At 38.5% G+C, this 21,634-nt stretch overlaps 1 protein-coding gene across 15 annotated transcripts in view; it reads right to left on the minus strand.

Annotated features, from left to right (window-relative positions):
• The window catches only part of ATG7 (autophagy related 7), a 308,165-nt gene that overhangs the window by 110,233 nt on the left and 176,298 nt on the right, over positions 1-21,634 (minus strand). For all 15 annotated transcript variants that reach the window (XM_074344329.1, XM_074344328.1, XM_074344327.1 and 12 more), the window contains one exon: positions 5,824-5,946. In XM_074344329.1, coding sequence (XP_074200430.1) covers positions 5,824-5,946 — 123 coding nt within the window. The remainder of the gene's footprint in view (positions 1-5,823; positions 5,947-21,634) is intronic.

Raw genomic sequence — 21,634 nt, forward strand, 5'->3', positions numbered from 1 at the left:
GTTTCCAATCGAAGAATTAAATGGCTTTCTGCCTGCTGTTTCTGCCTGTCCCCCTCATTTAGGAAAGAAAGCCAAAGCCGCGTCTTTAGAGATTGTTTCGTAAGGAAGCATCAAGGCAGGATATGGCCTCAGGAGGGGCCGGTGCAGGTGGGGAGCGGGCTAGCAGAAGGCTCGGGAAGAGAGAGCCAGGCACATGAGCCGGCTCGGTCAGTCCCCAGAGCGGTTTCTCTCCACTGGGAACACATTTAAGTGCTGACACGGGGGTTTCCCACAGCTTCTACTGGCTTCCAAAGGCATATTTGTCATCAGAGGCTCTTGATGAAGCTGTACATAAATATCTGACTGTTGTTAAATACAAAACAAAACAAAAAGAATATTCCACGGGAACAAAATCAAAACCAGCTGTGAAGGGGAGAGGCCAAAAACTCAGTGTAAGTGCAAAAGGCCCAGCAGAAACACTTGTTAATTGTATTATTTACTTTGCTGAATAGTAAACTGTCATGCCAATGAAGTCATATCACATGACTATAATGTTTTTCATATGACTCTCCTGCTACGAGAGAAATGGGCATTTTATTTTCTAGAATTCTGAATTCTGTAGTGGATGAGTCAGAATTTTAGTTTTAATTTAGAATCAAGCCATCAACTCAGCCCTGTTCATCTCTCGCCTGTTTATGACTTTATATTCTATGTTACAGTTGGTGTGCTAAACTTAGTTTTTAAATGATCATTCATTAATCTCCAATTCTGCAGAAAGTAAGTTCTGCTTAACAAAAACCTGAGAAAAATGCAATTATTTTAAAGGAGTGCTGGAACTGTAATCCTGAAAAAGTAACTGAGCAATACAGCATCAAATATTGATATTACCATCAAGGGAGGAAAACATAACCTAAAATCAATCCTGGAGTCATAAAACTTGCAAACTCTCAAGAATGAGAATGAAGTATTCCAGGGACGTTGGATTATGAGATTTTGGAACTTGAAGATCTCAAGGATACACCAATACAGCTTGTTTTATTAACGCTTGTGAATCAGTATTTTCTCTCTAGTTGGATACAACGTGAACATTATTTGGCATTTCCCACAGCACAATGTTGAACTCACAGTTGGAACTTAATCAGTACATGGGAACTGATACTTGATGAAAAATAACCCTAAGGAGAGAAGTCACAGCAAATTTTATGGAAAGACGGCTAAGTCATTCGCATGTTTGGTTTAGACTGAGCCTTTCCTCAACAAGTCCAGCACTTAAGAGGATGTGGCGAGCACTTCAACCACTCAGTGACTTGGATATCTTGTGTTTCATCAACTTCAAGGCCATTTCCTTTGGTTCCAAATGGGATAAACAGCTGTCTGCAGGGCACTGGGCTCAATCTCCAAATACCCAAACTCATACTCATTAAGGATCTTGAAAGTAAAAGTCAGAACTTCATGCAAAATTCCCTATTCAGACAGCAACATTTCTGTAAGAGGGGAAAAAGCTGAGTGGGGCCCTTTAATACTTCCTGGGCAGGGTGTACCTACAATTTGGCAGCTAGACAACATACAGACAAAGAATACGGGTCTCTGTCCAAGACCCTTTCTTTGTGAGATGTTAACGTTACCAAAATCATTTATGAGGTGAGTGGTTTCAATCTGTTCATCTACAACTCGAGGTCACATTAACGTGCCGCACACATTTCTCATTTACGTCTTTATTGCACCCTAGCTCCACAGCTTCTCCTCACTGCACTAAATGAAACAGGAGAACTTTCTTTTATCTGCTAAATCAATCTACCAGTTCTGTTCTTCTTCTCCAGGCTCTCTCTCCATCCGATCTCTGATACCATTTAGTCATTTTCACTCATTCATTCCGTTACCTCAAAATCATCATAACCCAAGACAAAGCGGTCTCTGTGAGTCTGGCGCTCGCCTCCACCCAACTGCCGGTGCCCTGCACCCTGCCCCTCGGCCCCTCCTCCAACAGAAACCAACCTGGCGATCTGTCTGTTAATCTCAACAGCACTGTCCCTATACCAGTAACCTCGGCTACAGTAATGACAATCGATTTTGGACATCTGATGAGGGAAAGGAGATGGCGGCAAAAAATTGGGTTGTATTAATCCATCTCACTAAAGCCAGATGATTCTGTCTTGACTATATCTCCCAATTCATTCTGTCTGTCCCCCTGTCTATGAAAATAAAGGGATCTGTATGTAGTCCCTAAGCAAGATCCACTTTGCCTTCACCCTTCATAAAGGGGCTATATTCTTAGAGAGAGACCACAGGCTTTAAGGGACATGAGAAAGTTTAATAGCATCAAAACTTTGTTTTTTCTTTAAATTGAAAACAATTACCATGCTACAACATGGAGGAACCTAGAAAACATCACGCTAAGTGGTAGATGCCAGACACAGAGGCCGTCCACTGTTTGATCCCATTTATGTGGTGTGTCCAGAACAGGCAAGTCCATAGAGAGAGACGGTAGATGAGCGGTACCAGGGCAGAAGGAGGAGGTGGGAGTGAGGAGTGACTGCCTCGTGGGGACAGAGTTCCTTTCTGCAGCAGTGAAGACGCACTAAGTAACAGTAGCAGAGCAACCCTGTGAATATACTGAAACCTGCTGAATTGTACACTTTACCAAGGGTGGATTTCATGGTATCTAAGTTATAATTCAAAAAAGCTGTTGTTAAAAAAGACATTATCTGATTTCAGGGAACTCTGGCTCCAACTACCTGCTCACGATTCTGAGTAACACACTGAAGACTCTTGGCCTCTGAGACCTTCCTCCTAGAATGTCCTGGTCCTCCTCTCCTCTCTTGTATCTTCCCTGCCCAAATCCAACTCTTATTTTTAGAGAAGCTACTCATTGTTTAAAACTAACTGGAATATTTTTTCCCTTCCCTGTGAAGCTTTCCTTGACATCCCTGCTCTCCCAGGCAGGAGCAACTGCTCTCTCAGCACCGAATATATAAACAACTAAAACATTTTTCATGATGCTAGAGTTCACTATTTATGTCTCTGCTTCTCACACTAGACTCTGAGCTCATCTCACTTCTGTGTTCAGTTACTAGCACAATGCCTTGCTACCAAGTTTTCAAAAAATGTTCAGTAAGGGTTTTGTTTTTTTTTTTTTAAAAAAACAGTATTTGTATAAATACATATATTTTTATAAACAATGTATAAAATGATACTGTCACATATAATTATCCAGTTGAATCTTTTGCAATTCCAGTGCTGACAGATAAAACCAGTTAGCCCAAAATGAGAGTTAATTGGGCATTACTGACTGCATTGCTAAAATAAACTGGGACCTTTCTATTATATGGGACACAGAAATTTGCATTTTTATTACTGAACATCTGTAAATGCACTGGGAATCAACTATGTAAATCAAAACACTATCTTTAACAGATATGTGAATATTTTTTGATATTCATATTTATTTATTTACACACACCTTTTCACAGTGAAGTAAAATAATGTAGGTAAGATATTGATTTTTGTTGCTATGAGATCTGCTGGTGAGCATTACCTTAAAACATAGTCTTATTTAGGGCTTTTTAAGAAAAAGAATAATCCTTTCCTAAGATAGGGGTTGCAAATTCCAGTGCTACTAAGGGTCATCAACTGGAGGGCATCGTTTGAATGAGAACGTCATGTAAGGAGTATCTCCGGGCAGGAAACAGCAATGCGTGTCTCCAGGAAGGGAGCTGGGGGGTAAGGCACGGGGGTAGAAGGGAGGTTTCCTTCCCACACAGAATATTTTCATGCCTTTAAAGTTTTGTATCAAGTGTATTCTTTAAAATTTAAAAGCAAATTCTATAAAATTTGCTTCTTAGGTCCAGCTAACCATCACTATTAAGGAACACAGGCCTGGTGTTGCCAAATCTGATTTTTCATAGAAGTTGGAAATGGGAAAACTCATATTTTTATGTAAAACTCTTAATTTTTAAACATTGGCTTTATTCAGAATTTAACACATAGGGTAGGCCAAACAAAACACACCTGTAAGCTGTATCTGCCTCACAGACCAACCAGTTTACCATCTCTAATCTAAAATTTGATGTGTGGCTTATGAGTCCAACACTATAAATGTAATTTAATAGAGGAAAACTTTAAAAAGACGACTCAGACTTGGGGAGGAAATCATCCCCCCTGCTGGCCTCCCATCCAAACACTAGTGTTCTCCTACACTCCCCCTTCCCCTTCTGTATCTTCGAAAAGGCTGCTAATATTTGACCAACTAAAATGCAAAACAAGCCAGGTTTAATCAAGGCATCTGCCCAGTGTCCTAGCATCCGCTCTGCTATAAAGAGTGAAACATGGGGTCAATTTCAAGCTGCAGTTCTTCCAGGCAACTACAGAGGAGCATGCGAATTATTCCTGCTGGGTGGAAAACTCCCCCAGCCAACGAGCCAAACGCCTGCGTGGACGAGAAGACCTGCCAGTTACTCCTCCCTCACCATCAGTACTGCTCAAAAGGCAAAACGTCAGCCATGAGCAACATAATGCTCTGAACCTTGTTAACTGGGAAGCCAACCACAGCGCCGAGGAAAATCTCAAAGTCTCTTAAAGTCCTTCAGAGATGCCATTCACCTTCCAAAAATGAAGCTGAGAGGCTCTATGTGGGCCTCCCTCTTGGTCATAAGTGAAGACTGCATCTGCTCAATGCCCAGGGGACACCAAAGCGAGTTCAAGAAAAGCCAGTTTCAGGTCTAAGTCCAGCACTAGAGAGGCACTACCGTTCCTCTCTGCCGGGCCTACGAAGCTTACTCTGATCTGCCGAAAGCTTCAAAAGATTTGATCCTGGTGTTTCTACATGGTTTTTCTATATTTAGTGCTAGTTCCGATCTTCCTGACAGCAGCCTTTTCACCACCAGTTAGTCCAGCATTGGGCTTGACCATCACTCACTGACCACTGGGGCCTCCCCCAGTGTTGAGGATGCGCAACCCCAGGCGGTGACCAATGAACAGGACTATGGGAGTAACGGTAACTTTGCAAGCACTCCACTCCTGCAGGACACAGGCCTCCAGGTTTTCCTCGTGTCGTTTGTGGAAACGCGGTGACAGACTGCATTCTCCCTAAGAGCTTCCTCACCCTGGTAACTGGTGGGGGAGTGGGGAGGGGGGTGGTGGGGATTTTGATTTAATCTCATTCATCGATTCTGAGGAACTGTCTGTTTTGCCGAGTGACCTGATAGTGCCACACATATCCAGCATACCCTTGTGTAAGGACAGCGAGCATTTGGAAAAACAAAATGATAATGAATTGTGCAAATACCGGTCTTAAAAAAAAAAAAAAAAAAAAAAAAAAACCACAATTGTAGTGACCCAGAAAGTTAAGATCTGCAAAATACTCTATTTGACAAGCAAAACACAAGTCTCTTAGGTTGTATGAGGAAGCCATTTCACGGTGGGGTTCCATGGTCTAAGAAGACTGATTCAACTGTGAAATAAAAGCCAGGCACATTCTCTCTGAGGAACACAGCCGGAGTCCAGTGGCTCCCTGACTTGCATTTTGACATACGGACCCCACAGCCAACTCTGCAACAGCTACAGGCACGCTGTTCTTTAGGAAGGACCAGCAGTGCCTGGAAATCAATAACCTGTACTTTCTCTATCAGCAATTTTGTGCATTTGGCACCTGCCATCCAACAACCTGCACGCGTCAGCATCCAGCAACTGCAGAAGGTTCCTCTTCTGACCACTGGCAGACTTGTTTAGTGACACTTGATCTCAAGAAAAAAATCATAACTGCTTCCTCCCTTTTCCGTAAATCTGAATATCAAACAGGTTTCAAACACATCAGTCTTCTACATAAAAAGCTTGCTTTAGTCTTACCTCAGCAGCTTGGGTCTCTTGATGCAGCAACGTAAGACCGGTCAAGTCCTCTAAGAAGGAATGTGAAGAATTAAACACCTTCGCTAGGAAATTAAATCCTTCTCGCTCATATTGATCGAGGACCTGTAAGACATTTATATATATATTTTAACGAGGCTGTAGGTTTTAAATGTATATTAAAAATTTCACTTCTAATAATCACCTGTCAAAAATGGAACTAAAACTAGAATTAAAAATTAAATACAGGAGTGGAGGGTATAGCTAAAGTGGTAGAATGCATGCTTAGCATACACAAGGTCCTGGGTTCAATCCCCAGCACCTCCTCTAAAAATAAAATAAACCTAATTCACCACTCCTCTAGCAAAAGTAAGTAAATATGGGAAAATCGATCTGGTAGGCACAAAACTGGCTGGGCTTAGTATATATCATTTTCTCTTTCTTAGAAAGAATGGTAGTATTTCTCAAAGTAAGTTATATTCAAATGCATTAAAAATTCTAGAAGAGTTGAGGTTACTGATTCTAAAGTTCACCTTTCAGGAAAAAAATAATAGACAAGAGAAGGACCAAGAGGAAAATTTTAAGAGGGAAAGGGAAAGGAGGGGACAAAAGGATGGGAGATGGGACCTACCAGCTAGTCAAATGCATTAAAACTTTTTTAAAATGTAAAAATGAATTTCACCAAGCATATCACAAAAGAGGTTTCCTAAATAGTCAATAAACATACGAAAAGTTGCTCAACATTACAAGTGATCAGGGAAACGAAAATTACAACCACTGTGAACTACTACAGAATGGCTAAAACAGAAAAGAGAGAAAACACCAAGTATTAGCAAGGATGTGGAACCACCAGTATCCTCATGGGAATGCAAAATAAGAGATCCACTTTAGAGGTTTGACACTTCTATGCCATGTTATCAAGAAATTCTACTCCCAGATACACAACCCTAACAAAAAATGTATACTTATGTGCATCAGAAGACCTGAGCAAAAGTGTCCAGGGCAGCACTATTCATGACAGCCCCAAACCAGAAGCCATTTCAGTGTCCATCAACAGTAGAATGAATTAACAAACTGTGGTTTATTCATGCAATGAAATATGTACAGAAATGAAAACAAACAACTACACGTAACAATATAAATAATTATCACAAACATAATTTTAAACAAAAGAAGGGAGAAGCATTATGCACTATAGGATTACAATTACATAAAGTATAAAAACAAACAGACAAAATGTATCTATGGCGTGAGACATCAGGAGAGGGGTTATCCATGAAAGGACTGTAACTGGAAGGGGGCACAAGGGAGGTCCTGGGGTGCTGTCATACGTGTTCCTTTATGTGGGTTCTGGTTACAAAAGTATACCTTGTGAGAAACTGTCAAGCACTGTTTCATACATACATTGGCCTTCAATAAAAAGATCAAAAGATAAAGAAGCCTTTTAAGGAGAACAGTATAAGAACAGACGAGTACTTAGAAACAAGCAATTACCACATTTAGGAATTAAATGATCATAGCAACCGTGAATTGTAGAAAGCAAACAGTGAACCAGAATGCCTCAGAAAGTCTCTCAAAACTCAGAAAAGAGAGAAGAATGTTTCAGAAGGATAGCAGACGTTGAAGATTAGTCTCTGAAATCAATTACACAGGAACAGCAAGGTTGGAGAAGAAACGACATAAGAAATAGAAAAATAATTTTTTTAATTTCCTCCCTTCAGAAATGAAAATGTATAAACTCCTCAACCCAGCAATTCCACTTCAAAGACTACTTTTCGAAGACTTTTTGTCACTGTTGAGGGTTGGTGAATTGTGATTTTCCTTTTTCTTCCCAATATTCTTCAATATCGTTTAGTTTTACAAAGTGAACATTTTAGAGAAAGGCTGACGATGAGAACGCGGCGTCTTAAGCAGTAAGCCCACACCACCCCTCTTACACCGGCTTGCATGAGGGCAAAGACTGGTGTGTACGGATGCTCACTCTGCAGCACTGTTTGAAGCAGCAAAAGATTAGGAACAACCACCACTTAAAGAGGATGGTTAACTAAATTGTGGTATATTTACAATCAAGGACAAAATCTGGATCCATTAAAAGAATAAAGCAGTTCCACAGTACTCATATAAACTGATTTCCAAGACAGAAATATATTAAAAAGCAATGTCCAGACCATGTGTCAAGTATTAATGTTTTTAAAATAAAGGTGAAAGAGGAGAGGTAGAGAGGGAAATGTACATGTGGACCGGCTCGTTTTGAACGCAACGTCTCTGGAAGGGGACACATACACACAAGACATCAAGTAGTTGCCTCTATACACTCTTTAATACTATTTGAATTTTTAAAACCATATGCACGTATTACTTACTCCAATAATATTAAAATCCCAATTTAGTTTTTAGTTTTTTCTTCAGCACTGGAGAAAGGTCTCAGAAGAAGAGGAAGAGGAACTCTGAAGTCCTGGTGAAGAAGTTGCAGCTAGAAAGGAGGGGCAGGTGGCTCTGCCCCAGGTGCAGAACGTGCGGAGCTGGGACGAGTGGTTAAGTTAGGAGCGTGGGGAACCGCGGGCTGAGGCGCTCAGGGGCTGAACAGCGGCAGCAAGGTCACCTGCTGCCACAGAAGGTGATGGGGTGGGCTGCGGGACTTGGAGGGGGTAGTGATGGTCTGGGGTGGCTGGGTGGGGAATGTGAGAAAGGAAGCTGATCAGTGGCACATGACGAGTGCCGAGCCATCAAAAGCCCCCGTTCAGGGCAGAAAAAATATGCTGAGGGAGAAAGGTAAAGTTAACAACCCACCTTTGGGGACTGGCAGGACAGGGTCAAAGAATTTGAGGGGCTACTGAGCACCAATGAAGGGACCGGAGGCTGGTGAGCAAAGACCTGCGGGCTGGAGGGACAGGTAGACAGGGAGTCCCAGAGAGCTGGAGGAGCAGGGGGTGACTGTTTTGCCTCAAGGCATTAACGAAGTACAGTCTTTGGCTGATTAGCCAGAGTTAATTAATTTGACAACCCACCGTCTGGAAAAAAGGGCACTTAATAACTCAATCCCTCAGTAATTACGAGATTCCTTACAAATCAGAATATCTCGGGAAAAACGTACATAGAAATTAAGTGATCTTTTTCAAAATGCTGAATACTATGTGTTTAGTGATCACTTATTTCTGAGTGACCTATTCAACTCATTCAACAGCTACTTTGTGCCAGGTTTACAGTAAGGTTAAAAAAAAAAAAACACACATGGGAGTGAAAAATGGACAAAAACTTTGAAAAAAAAATTTGGAATGACTCCAGAGATGACTCTTTGTTGGACCTTAATTAAACTTTCAGACTGCAAGCCTATGTTTGCACAGGTAATTCTGTAGTGCTGCACATCTGGACGGCGGAAAAACAGCAAGGGCAGAGTGAGCAAGGCCTCCTCCATCATCAGGATGCACAGAAAGTTTAATGCTGAAACATTATTAATAGCTCTGGCTTGAAAACTATGTGGAAAAATTTAATCCTCTGGGGCATATTTAATCATGCCTGAGTTTTCCAGTATTCCCTTTATGTGCTGGGAAGTTAATCTGTGTTAGGAGTATAAGCAGCTTATAAAAGCTAGGGGGATTTTTTTCCCCTCTACAAACAGCTTAAACTTCTTAGAGGGGAAAAATGTGTTTTAAATTATCCAAAAAAAAAAAAAAAAGATACTATCACAATGACTTTGAGCACTGCAATAACCTGTCATAAAACATAAAACATGTAACACCTCTTAAGTAAATTATGTAATATGCGGCTCTGTACACATTACATGTCGGAAGGTTTTAAGTATTGTAGAGAAATAATACTGACTTTTCTAGTATAAAGACGTGGATCCTTCCCTGATGGACACAGTTGTCCTTACTATTTCGTAAGGCTGCGTTATCTTTATTCATGGCACACATGAGCACATATCCGTGGACAAAGATGGTAGAATCTCCTCTTAAAACACGATTTTGGGAGTGTCACTTCTCTTGCTGAGACTCTTTGGTGGCTCGTTACTAGACCAAACCCTTACTCTCCAGCTAGGTATTTGAGTCCCTCCAGAATCCTCCAATTTTTGGATGGCTCTCTGGAGAATGCCTTTCGCAGAGTCTGAGCTCTCCTGACGACGCCATGCAATGATTTTCATTTCATGAGAAGCAGGAGGTATTCATGGCTTGCAACTCTCATCTATTAATCTTAAACAAGGACACCAGAAACTGTGTACCCCACCTAAAAAAAAAAATAGCTTATATATTTTCGAAAGGGGAAGGGAACATGCAGTGTCTCAAAACTCTTAAAGTTTTTGTTGTTTAGAAATTGTACTTATTTGCCCTTGATGATTTAAAAATAAACATGGGTTGTGATTTCTAAAAAACATAGGAAGAGCTTGCCCAATGTCCCAGATAGCATAATAAAAGAGTATGGCTGGAAGCCACCAGGACCTTAGTTCCTGTCATATGAGAATCCGTAAGAGTCAAAACACTTCCCTCTGAGGGACAGTCACCCAGTCGTCCACAGAGACTTTGCTTCAAGTTGAGGGCAAACCCTTCTGTTTTCCAGTACTTTTGCTGAGGGAGCCATTCCACGGCAGAGAAGCCCCACTTTGGATAATGAGCTGGAAGCATTGCTAATAAAACCAGGAAGCCCCTTGATCAGTTTCTGCCTCTTGGTGCCCTGGGATTTCTCTCATCACAATAAAAAGGAATCAAAGAAGAGGGGGAAAAAAAAACACCCACCTCAGCAGCCCTTTCAACACTACTGTCCCACAGTCACTACTCCCCGCTCCCTGGGACCACCACCTTGGGAAAGCTTCAGTTCCTTTCTCATTCCCTCTTGGTGCTGCCCTATCTAGAATGATCTCCTGTCTTCCCCATCAAATGAGATCCTGTACTTCCATCGAAGCTAAGCTCAAGTATCAACTCCTGCAAGAAGTCTTCCCTGATTAATTCTACCTCCTATGATCTTTTCTTCCCTTTTATAGTCTCTAACCCCATTTTCCATGGCACATCGAGTTACCAGATAGATTGAAGGAAATGCCCTGCCTCACTATCCCTGGTAATCAGGAATGGATGGCATTTTCAAATATCAACCAGATGTTCAATAACTTTGTTTCTGTTTCCATGTATGTCAGTGATATAAAGCAGATAATGGATGAGAAAACAGCTTCATCTGGAAACATGTAGCTATCATCTTAACTAAATCTGTTGCTGTTAACTTACTCTATTAGACACAGGCAGAACTTACAAGGCCAGACTTTAAAAACGAAGAACAGATCCAAGTTCAAGATATATAACAGGATGTCAAAAACTAAAGCATTAATCAGGATAATTACTGGCATGTCAAAAACAGCACATAAGCCTCTTGTCCTTTCCCTAAAGTCACTGCATAGTGTACATTTTTCTTAAGCACCCAAATGTAAAATGGGCACAATGGTAATTTAGAGGATATGGGAGATTTCAAGTTCAAAACATCAAATAGCTTTAAAATTGAGATAACTGACAATGGAATAGAAGTCCAACATTTTAACTGAACTTCTTATGGTACAACACACAACTGTACTAAAAAGAGCCAAATAATATTACATCTTGGTATCTTCATATACCAAAATCACAATTCTACTGGAGTCAACTGGGTAGAAGGAAACAAACTGAAAACTGGGAGTCAACATGCAACTGGCAGTAATTTGGCAGCAATGGGCAAAACACTTCATTTTTCTGAGCCAGCACACATCTCTACAGCGGGGGTGAAACTCCATGCCCACTTCCCTACTTAGATACGAAAAGATTTCATGTTCAATCACTGACAAAGAATGGCCTATAAAGGGCAACAGAAATGCTATATATGTTTAATATTTTTCGCATTTATTACACAAAATAAAATTATTATCACCAAATAGAGCTTGGTAAGTACAGCAAATGCATGATAAGAAGACACATAATGACATCAGTGAAAGCAGTGGAGTAAGGACCTCTGAAAATGCTCTCCTACAATAAAAGAAGAGAGGATACTGACAAAGTCTGAGGAGTATTTATTTTAGAAAAATGGATGACTCACAGTAAAAACAGTGAGTTTTGTGGCATTTTATCTTGTCCCATCCCCTTCCCTTTTCCCCTCCTAGCTTGATTGTAGCCTTGAAAACCAACACCACACTGTCACAGTGAAAGCCAGCCTGGCAGCCACTGGAGGTGACAGTCTAACTCTGAAGGAGCTCTGACCCCATTTTCAGAAAAGTGTCACCCGTTTAGAAGGAAGACCCCACTTGCCCGTTGTCTTTATTTCATCAGACTCACAACTCACCTGTGTGAAAGACTTTTTCCTCAGGCTAGAAAGTATCAGGGGCAACTTTAACACTGTGATCTCCTGAGGTGGTAACAGCTGAAGCAACAATAAACTTAACAAAAAGCTTAAAAGGAAAACCTGGGGAATTCCATAATCTTGGGGCTCCAGACCACCATGCACAGGCATAGAGCTGGTGCATGCCCAAAGTCGTGCATGTGCTCGGAAAAGAGGCAAGGCCTTCAGCGCTCACCGCAAGATGACCTTGAGGATCTGTTAAAGTGGGAAATGAAAGGTAAGGCAGAGTTCTTAACTGCCCGGCTGAGTAAAGAAGGCACACCCCAATACACACATAGAGCCCCTCAGCAAAGGCTGAGGGACTTGCTACTTTCAGGTATTGATGAAATGCTCTGTCAAACCATTAGATGACCACTAAGGTAACCAAGCAGAAACTTCACAGCCATACAGGACAAAGAACAAAAACTTAATGAAATTAGTTCAGATGAGTCGATAAATAACAACAGCAGCAACAAGGAGTGACAGTAAACCACAGAGAAGGGGGAGAATCTGATTCCCAGAATTATCACATTTTATTATTTAAAATGTCCAGTTCTCAACAAAAAATTACCAGAAATGCAAAGAAACAGGAAAGTATATCCCATACACAAAACAAAAACAAAATTAGTCTATAGAAACTGTCCCCAAGGACTTACTAGACAAAGACTTTAAAACAGCTATTTTAAGTATATTCAAAGAACTAAAAAACCATGTATAAGTAACTAAAAGAAAGTATGAGAATGATACCTCACCAAAATAGAGGATATCAACAAAGAGAAATTATTAAAAAAAAAAATCAAAGAGACATTTCTGGAGCTGAAAAATACAACTGAAAAATTCATGAGACAGACACAATAGTAGATTTGGGCAGGGTGATGAAAGACTCATTGAACATGAAGACAGGTCAACTGAAATTATCCAATCAGAGGAACAGAAAAAAAAAAAAAAAGAATGAAGAAAAATGAACAGAGCCTCAGGTACCCATGCGATACCATCAAGTATACTAGCATATGCACAATAAGTTTCAGAAGAGAGGAGAGAGAGAGAGGGTAGAAAGACTATTTGCGGAAATAATGACAGAAAACTTCCCAAGTTTCATGAAAAACATTAATCTACATATCCAAGAAGCTCAACTCTAAGTAGTAAACTCAAAGAGATCCACACCTACATCAAACTATTAAACAAAAAAAAGACAAAGGGAGAATCTTGTCACCACAAGAAAGAAATAGCCTATCACGTAAAGGGGATCATTAACAGCCAAGCTTTCATCAGAAACCACAGCGGCTAAAAGTAATGGAATTAAATATTAAAAGTGCTGAAAGAAAAAGACTGTCAACTAAAAATTTCATGTCTAGCAAAAGTAACCTTCAAAATAAAAAAAAAATTAACTTATTCCCAAATAAACACAAAACAGAATTTCTCACTAGCAAATCTGCCCTGTCAGAAATACTAAAGGGAGTCTTTCAGGTTGAAATGAAAGGACACTAGACAGTAACTCAAATCCACATGAAGAAAAGAGCAGAGGGAAAGGCAACTACAACTAAAGGCAATTATATTTTTGTTTGTAATTTTTTCCTATATGATTTAAAATACAAATGCATAAAGCAATAATTGTAAATCTGTATTGTCATATAATACATAAAGATGTAACTCGTGTGACAGTAAGCACAAAAGAGAGAGAAACAGCTGTATATAGGAAATTAAGTTGATGTTAAACCAAATTACATTGTTACAAATTAAGAGTTTAATTGTGATTCCCAGGGAAGTCACTGAAAAAATAAAAAATATATAGTAAAAGAAAATACAAGAGAATTAAAATAGTACATTAGAAAATATCTATTTAACACAAAAGAAGGTGGTAATAGAAGAATACAGAAAGAAAAGACGTAACACACATAGAAAAGAAATAGCAATATGGCAGATGTAAATCCCATCTTATCAGTAAATACATTAAATGTGAGTTCAGACTCCAACTAAAAGGCAGACATAGCAAAATGCAGAAAAAAGGCAGAGAGTCATTTTAGAATCAGACACAAAAGAGTTCAAACTAAACGAACAAAAAAGATATTCCATGCACTTTCAATTATGCAAGATGATTAAGTTCTAGAGATCAGATATACTATGATGATGGTAGTTAACAATACCACACTGTATATTTGAGATGAGCTAATAAGATGGATCTTAAACTTCTCACCATACACACACACACACACACACACACATACACACACACAATGGTAATTACTAGTGTTGGAGGTGGATAAATATGTTAATTAGCTTGACTGTGGTGATCACTTACAATATACACATATATCAAAACATTAAGTTGTAAACCTTAAATATGCACAATTTTTACATGTCTATCATATCAATAAACTTGTTTTTTAAAAAAACATATTCCCTGCAAATAGTAGCCAAAAGAAAGTTGGACAGGCTATACTAACATCAGACAAAATAGACTTCAAAAGTGTTAACAGGGACAAAGAAGGACATTATCTAATGATAAAAGAGTCAATTTATCAAAACATCTAATAACTATAATCAAACATGTAACCATCAAACAGCCCCAAAACAGACGAAGCAGAAACTCACAGAATTGAAGGGAAAAACATAAGTAAACAGTAACAGTTGGAGAGCTCAACACTGCACTTTCGTAATGAATATAACAACTAGATAGAAGATCAGCAAAAAAAAAAAAAAAAAAATAGAAGACTTAAACAACAAACTACACTGTCTAGATCTAACGAGCATCTATGGAACACTGTATCCAGTGACAGCAGAATCCATATTCTTCTCAAATGCACATGAAGCACTCTCCAAGATACACCAAGTGTTAGACAATTAAAAAAATGAAGTCATACACTATATGTTCTCTGACCAAAAAGGAATGAAATCAGATATCAATAACAGAAATTTGGAAACTCACAAATATGTGGATATTAAAAAACACACTCCTAAAAGCAGTGGATCAAAGAAAAAAATCACAAAGGATATTACAAAATACTTTGAGACGAATAGAAATAAAAATAAACACAACATACCAAAAATGTATGAGATGCAATGAACACAGTGCTTAAAGAGAAATTTATGGCTATATGTCTATAATAAAAAAGAATGATTTCAAATCAACAACTTAACCTTTCCCCACAAGAACAAAACAAAGCAAAAAGCAAACTAAATGCAAAGCAAGCAGAAGGAAGGAAATATAAAAAATTGACCATAAATAAAATGTTGGTTCTTTGAAATTGACAAACCTTTATCTAGACTGACCAAAAATAAAAGAGAAGATTCAAATTGTTAATATCAAGAACAACAGAGGGGACATTACTATCAACCTTACAGAAATAAAAATGATTATGATACCATGAACAACTGTATGCTAATAAACTAGATAACATAGATGAAATGGACAAATTTCTAGAAAGACACAAAGTACTGAAACCGACTTAAAAAGAAACAGAGAATCTGAATAGACTTATGAAAAGTAAAAAGAGCAAATGAACAATCAAAAAACTTCTCACAAAGAAAAACTAGGATTAGATGGCCTTGTTGGTGTATTCTACCAGACACTTAAAGAAAAATTAACCAAACTTACACAACCCCCCAAAAAAATAGTAAAGGAGGAAATGTCTCAACTCTTTCTGAGGCCAGTATTATTTATCCTGATACTAGAACCAAGAAAGACGTCACAAAGATAATATCCCTTATGAATATAAATGTAAAAACTTCAATAAAGTACTACCAAACCAAAGCCAGCAACATATAGGAAGGATTATACACCGTGACAAAGTGGGATTTATCCCTGGAAGCAAGGTTGGTTCAACATATGAAAATAAATCAGTATAACACACCATGTTAATAGAATAAGGAACAAAAACCACATGGTTATCTCAACAGACACAGAAAAAGCATTTAACAAACTCCAACACCCTCATAACATAAATACTCAACAATAAATTAACACTCAGCAAGCTAGAAAGAGAAGATAATTTCCTCAACTTGCTGAGGGGCATCAGTAAGCATCAATACTGCACTTGATGATGAAAGACTCAAAGCTTTCCTACGAACATCAGGAACAAGACAAGGACGCCCACCGTCACCGCTTTTAGTCGACATTGTACTGGAGCTATGACTCAGGGTGACAGGCAAGAAAAAGAAATAAAAAGGCATCTATCTAGATTGAATCTGGATTAGAATGGGAGAAGTAAAAGTACCTCTTACTTGCAGATGACATGATCTTGTATTTAGAAAATCCAAAGAAACCACAAGAAAAAAACCTTAGAACAAGTAAGTGCAGCATGGCTGCAGGATACAAGAGCCACATACAAAAATCCCAACTGCATTTCTATACACTAGCAATGAATAATTAAGAGAAGAAATTAACAAAACAACTCCATTTTCAATAGCATCAAAAATAATAAAAATATTTAGGAATAAATTTAACAAAGTAAGTGTAATATGTGTACACTAAAAGCTACAAAAATCCACTGGAAAAAATTGAGGAACAGAATAAATACCAAGACATCCCAAGTTCATGGACTGCAGAACTAAGATGGCAACACTTCCCAAACTGATCTCATACTCAGTGCAATTCCAGCTGGCTTCTACTAGGGGAGGCAGATATTGACAAGCTGATTCTAAAATTCATATGGAAATGTAAGGGACCTAGGATAGCCGAAATAATCTTAAAAAGAACAAAAGCAGAGATCTCACACTTCATGATTTTGAAACTTACTAGAAAGAAAGAGTAATCAATACTAAATGGGACCAGCATAAAGAATGGAATAGAATTGAAGGTCCAATTCTTCATACTAATCTTTTGTCATTAAATTTGCTGAAAACACATTATAAAAAAAAAGAACTGAAGGTCCAAAAACAAACCTTTACATTTTTGAAAGAGTGACAAGACAGTTTAATGGAGGAAAGAATAGTCTTTTCAACAAATAGTGCTGGAACAACTGAGTATCTACACGCAATAAAAATGAAGGTGGACCCATACCACACACCATACACAAAAATTAACTGGAAATGCATTATAGATCTACATGTAAGAGCTAAAATAAAAATTACTCTTAGAAGAAATCCTAGTAAATTTATGACCTTGTATGAGACAAAGTTTTCTTAGTTTTGACCACAAAACCACAGGTAACCAAAGGGAAAAAAAAATTAGGACTTCATCAAAATTAAAAACTACTGTGCTTCGAAAGATATATTAAGAAAATGAAAAGACAAGCTACATGAGAAAATATTTGTAAATTAGGTATCTGATAAGGGTTTCATATCCAAAATACATCAAATACTCTTATAACTTATTAATAAGAAGAAGGATAACTCAATTTAAAAGTGGGAAAAGGAATTTAATAGGTATTTGTCAAAAAAAAAAAGCTATACAAACAGCCAACAAGCACATAAAAAGATGCTCAACATCGTTGGTCTCAAGGGAAATGCAAATCAAAACCACGAGGTACCACTTCATACCTAGTAGGATAGTGATAATGAAAAAGAGACAGTAACAAGAGTTGATGAGGAGATGGAGAATTGGCAAACGACATGCTCCTACACTGCTGATGGGAATTTAAAATGGTGCAGCTGTTGTGGAAAACAGTTTTGGTCACAAAATGTTAAACATAGGGTTACCATGTAACCCAATATTTACACTCCTAGGTACATACCCCAGAGAACTGAGATCATTTGTTCACACAAAATTTACACACAAATGTTTATAACAGAATTATCTATAATAGCCAAAAATTCCTAATAGTCAAAATATCCATTAATTGATGAATGCATAAAAAATATGGGGTATCTGTACAATGGAGCATTATTCATCTATGAAAAGGAAAGATGTGCTGACACATGGTACAACATGGAGGAACGCTGAAAGCATGATGTTAAGTTAAAGAGGCCTTTCACAAAAGACCACATGCATGATTCCCTTTCTATGAAATGTCCAGAATAGGAAAACCCATAGAGAGTGCTTGCCAGGGTCTGGGGGGGAAGGTGGTGAATGGGGATACAGCTTTGTTTTGGGGGTGATAAAATTATCCTGGAGTTAACAGTATGATCGTTGCACAAACTTGTGAGTATACTAAAAACACCAATGAAGGTTACCTTTTAAAATGGAGAATTTTATGGTACATGAATTATATCTTAACTTAAAAAAAAAAAAGACATACAATAAGCTGTTAGTATGAGGATTCAACATAGGGTATCTGTAAAGTAGCCTGAGTAATTAAAAACACTATCTGGATGGCTGGAGGGAGGGAGGGACAGGGGGGTGAACTTAACCCTGACCCCATTAATCTGTGGACTGCTAAGGAATGCTTCTTCAACCATGTGTCATTTCCAGTTAGAGTTGTTTGGAGCTAAATAAGCACCAAGACTAGTTTATCATTTGAAAAGGTTAATAGTATTTCCAAAGATCCTTGGGAAAATAAAGAAATATATATGGTGAAGAGAAAGGGAGAGAAGAAAGAGTTAAACCCTTAAAGTCTTTGGGAGTGGCAGAGGGTCAAAGAAGTAGTGGAAATCCTTGGTAGAAAAGTTAATCTGCATCTGCCCCCTCCCGCTGCCCCTCTGCAAAAAAAGGTGGGGGGAGGGGGAGAAAATCTGCCATGAGCAACTTTATCCCAATCTATAAAATAACTCTTTTTAATTCTATCATAAAAGTGAAATAAAGTTTTCTCAAATAATTTGACTTCACAAAATTGAGCTGGTTAAAAAAAATTTTTGACCTAGTTAATGAGCAGGATATTATAATGACCAAATATTTACAAATGAATGCTCTGAACAATTAATTTAATCTCTTTAGACTTACTGTAGGTCATAAACTTGAGGAGGGCTCATTTTAAATTTTGACAGAAACTGACAAGAAGACGAATTGGAAAAAGCAAAGAAGAAGCCACTCCAAGAAAAATTACAGCCCAAACCACTCAAAGCACTTTTTTTTTTCAAATATTTACAAAGAGCCTGCTCTAAGTTATATGTTTCTTCCAGGAATCCAGTATGTTTCTGTATAAGGGGTACCAATTTTTCCTCCCATTTTCTTACTGTGGTAAAATGTACATAACATAAAAGTACCATCTCAACCATTTTTACATGTGCAGGTCAGTAGCATTAAGTACATTCACACTGTTGTTCAACCATCACCACATTCATCCCCAGAATTCTTTTCATCTTGCAAAACTGAAACTCCATGCTCCCCACTCCTCCTCTCCCCACAGTCCATGGTGCCCAACATTCTAGTTTCTCTCTGAGTTGGACCACTCTAAGCACCTTATTTAAGCAGAGTCATACAGTCTATTTTTCTTTTGTGACCGGCTTATTTCACTTAGCATGATGTTCCTCAAGTTTCATCCATGTTGTAGCACGTGCCAGAATTTCTTTCCTTTTTAAGGTTGAATACATACACTTGGTTGTATGTATAGGCCATATTTTGTTTATCCATTTGTCTGTTGATGGACACTTGGGTTGCTCCCACGTTTTAACTATAGTGAGCAACACTGCTGTGAATAGGGGTGCTCAGGGGTGCCATCCTTTGTCAGGGAAGTAAGCTAACACCCGCTGGCATGCCCAGTGCACAAAGAACCATTTCTGCACTTGTGACATTCTTTGGTCTCATGTTTGCTTACATACTAATGTTTTGTTGGTTTGTTTTTATGTTTTATTTTCTTTGCTATTTCATTAGCATTCTCATTAATTCCTAAATCAAATCAGGGAAAATGAACCAGACTATCCTACATACTTAAGTATTAATTAACTAAAACATAAAAGATTTTCCCCCCAATTAAATGCAAGTAACTCACGGGAGGAAAAAACCTTCAAAATATGTGAATTAAAAGTTTACATTAGGTACAAGTTGTATTTCTTACATGACTTCCTTTCATCCTTCATTATCTAAACGGAGGAAATCAGACAAGAACTATCTCTTCTTCTCAACATTTTCATCTGAACACCAACAACTGAAATGTCCACCACGTCAAAAAAACCCAAAATCAAACAAACAAAAAAGCCCTCTCTCCTCCACCTTTCTCTCATAGCTACCTTCCCCGCAATGCCCTCAGTAGCAAAAATATCCTTGAAAAATGCATCTACTTCATCAAATGAGTAGTAGATGAGAAAGGCAGAAACAGCATATAATTGCACCTACTTTAAAGTGAAATTCTTAGGGATGCAACTTTTTTCCCCTCAGTCATCCTTTTAAACCAAATCATTTTTTAAAACTGACTATAACATACTGGATATACTCTTTGAAGGATCATTTGGAGGATTCCAAGACTTTGTGGGGGGCGAGAGGAAACCCTGAAGCCTTAGTAAAACAAAGTATAACTTTTTAAAGTCATTCTTCCAAATAAGTCACAAAGCACAAGAACTACAGAGCAGTGATTCTCAAACTGGAGCCTGCATCAGAATTCCACAGAGGGCTTGTTAAAACAGGGATGGGCCCCACCCCCAGAGTTTGTGATTAATTAAGTCTAGGGTGGGGTCTAAGAATTTGCATTTTGAGTGAGTTCTCAGATGACAAGGATGCCAGGGGTTCCTTTAAAATCACCTGCTGTATCTAAACAGGAGCACATTCTCAAGACTCAAATCTTGAACAAACATGTACGTTCCCTTTAGATTAACTTTAAAAACTCATCTTTTAGCTGTTCCTCCTAGAAGAAACTACTCTGTGTGATATTACTGTTTATTTAGCAGTTTTAGTCAATTCCTTTAATAAGTTCTTTATGGTAAGAAATTTCTAGTACCCCTGCCCAGAAAGCCAGCTGTCATTAAGCAACTTATTACTCAGAGTGACTTCTGTAATGTGTGAACTTAGATTCAGTGAATTTCTTTTAATTTTAGAACTTATAATTATACAAGCACATATTTGGCAAACAAGCGCCACTGAGATAAATTAGATACTTGATTAAATTATTTATACATTACTCGCTACCTCCATCTGCATGGCCCTTGAGGTCACTGCCATAAACTAACAGCCATTGGATGGAAACAGCCCACACACAGGTTTGGTTTGATACATGGAATATTGGGGGGGGGGGGGTATGCTTAACCCAACATTTAAAAATCAGGTGCTTTCTCATTAAAATTCACATTTCTACCCACCGTTAAAAAAAGAATCAGAAGATCTGGCAACATTATTCACAATTTTGTGAGTCAGTCAGCCAGAGATGGGCCACAGCTGCCCTTCAAAGAGGACTTGAGCTCTAGCTGGCCACAGGCCCCACTCATTTCCTGTCATCTTTAACTAGTCCTGTCCCCTCTACTTGTCGGCCCAGCCCCTGTAGATGCGTGTGTGTGTGAGTGCCAAGAACAAGAGGGAACAGACAGTAGAGTCTCAATTTCTAAAAGGACATATAAACTGGCTAAAATGCAGCATGGTTTAGGCATGGTCCTTTGGACTCGGACTCTGACGGCCTAAGGTTGTTGAGTTGTGTGACCTCCCAGCAGGCCACCTCTACTCTTTGGAAATACTTGTGTTAGAGAC

Source organism: Camelus bactrianus, chromosome 17 (genome assembly GCF_048773025.1).
Source record: "Camelus bactrianus isolate YW-2024 breed Bactrian camel chromosome 17, ASM4877302v1, whole genome shotgun sequence".
Classification (NCBI taxonomy): Eukaryota; Metazoa; Chordata; class Mammalia; order Artiodactyla; family Camelidae; genus Camelus; species Camelus bactrianus.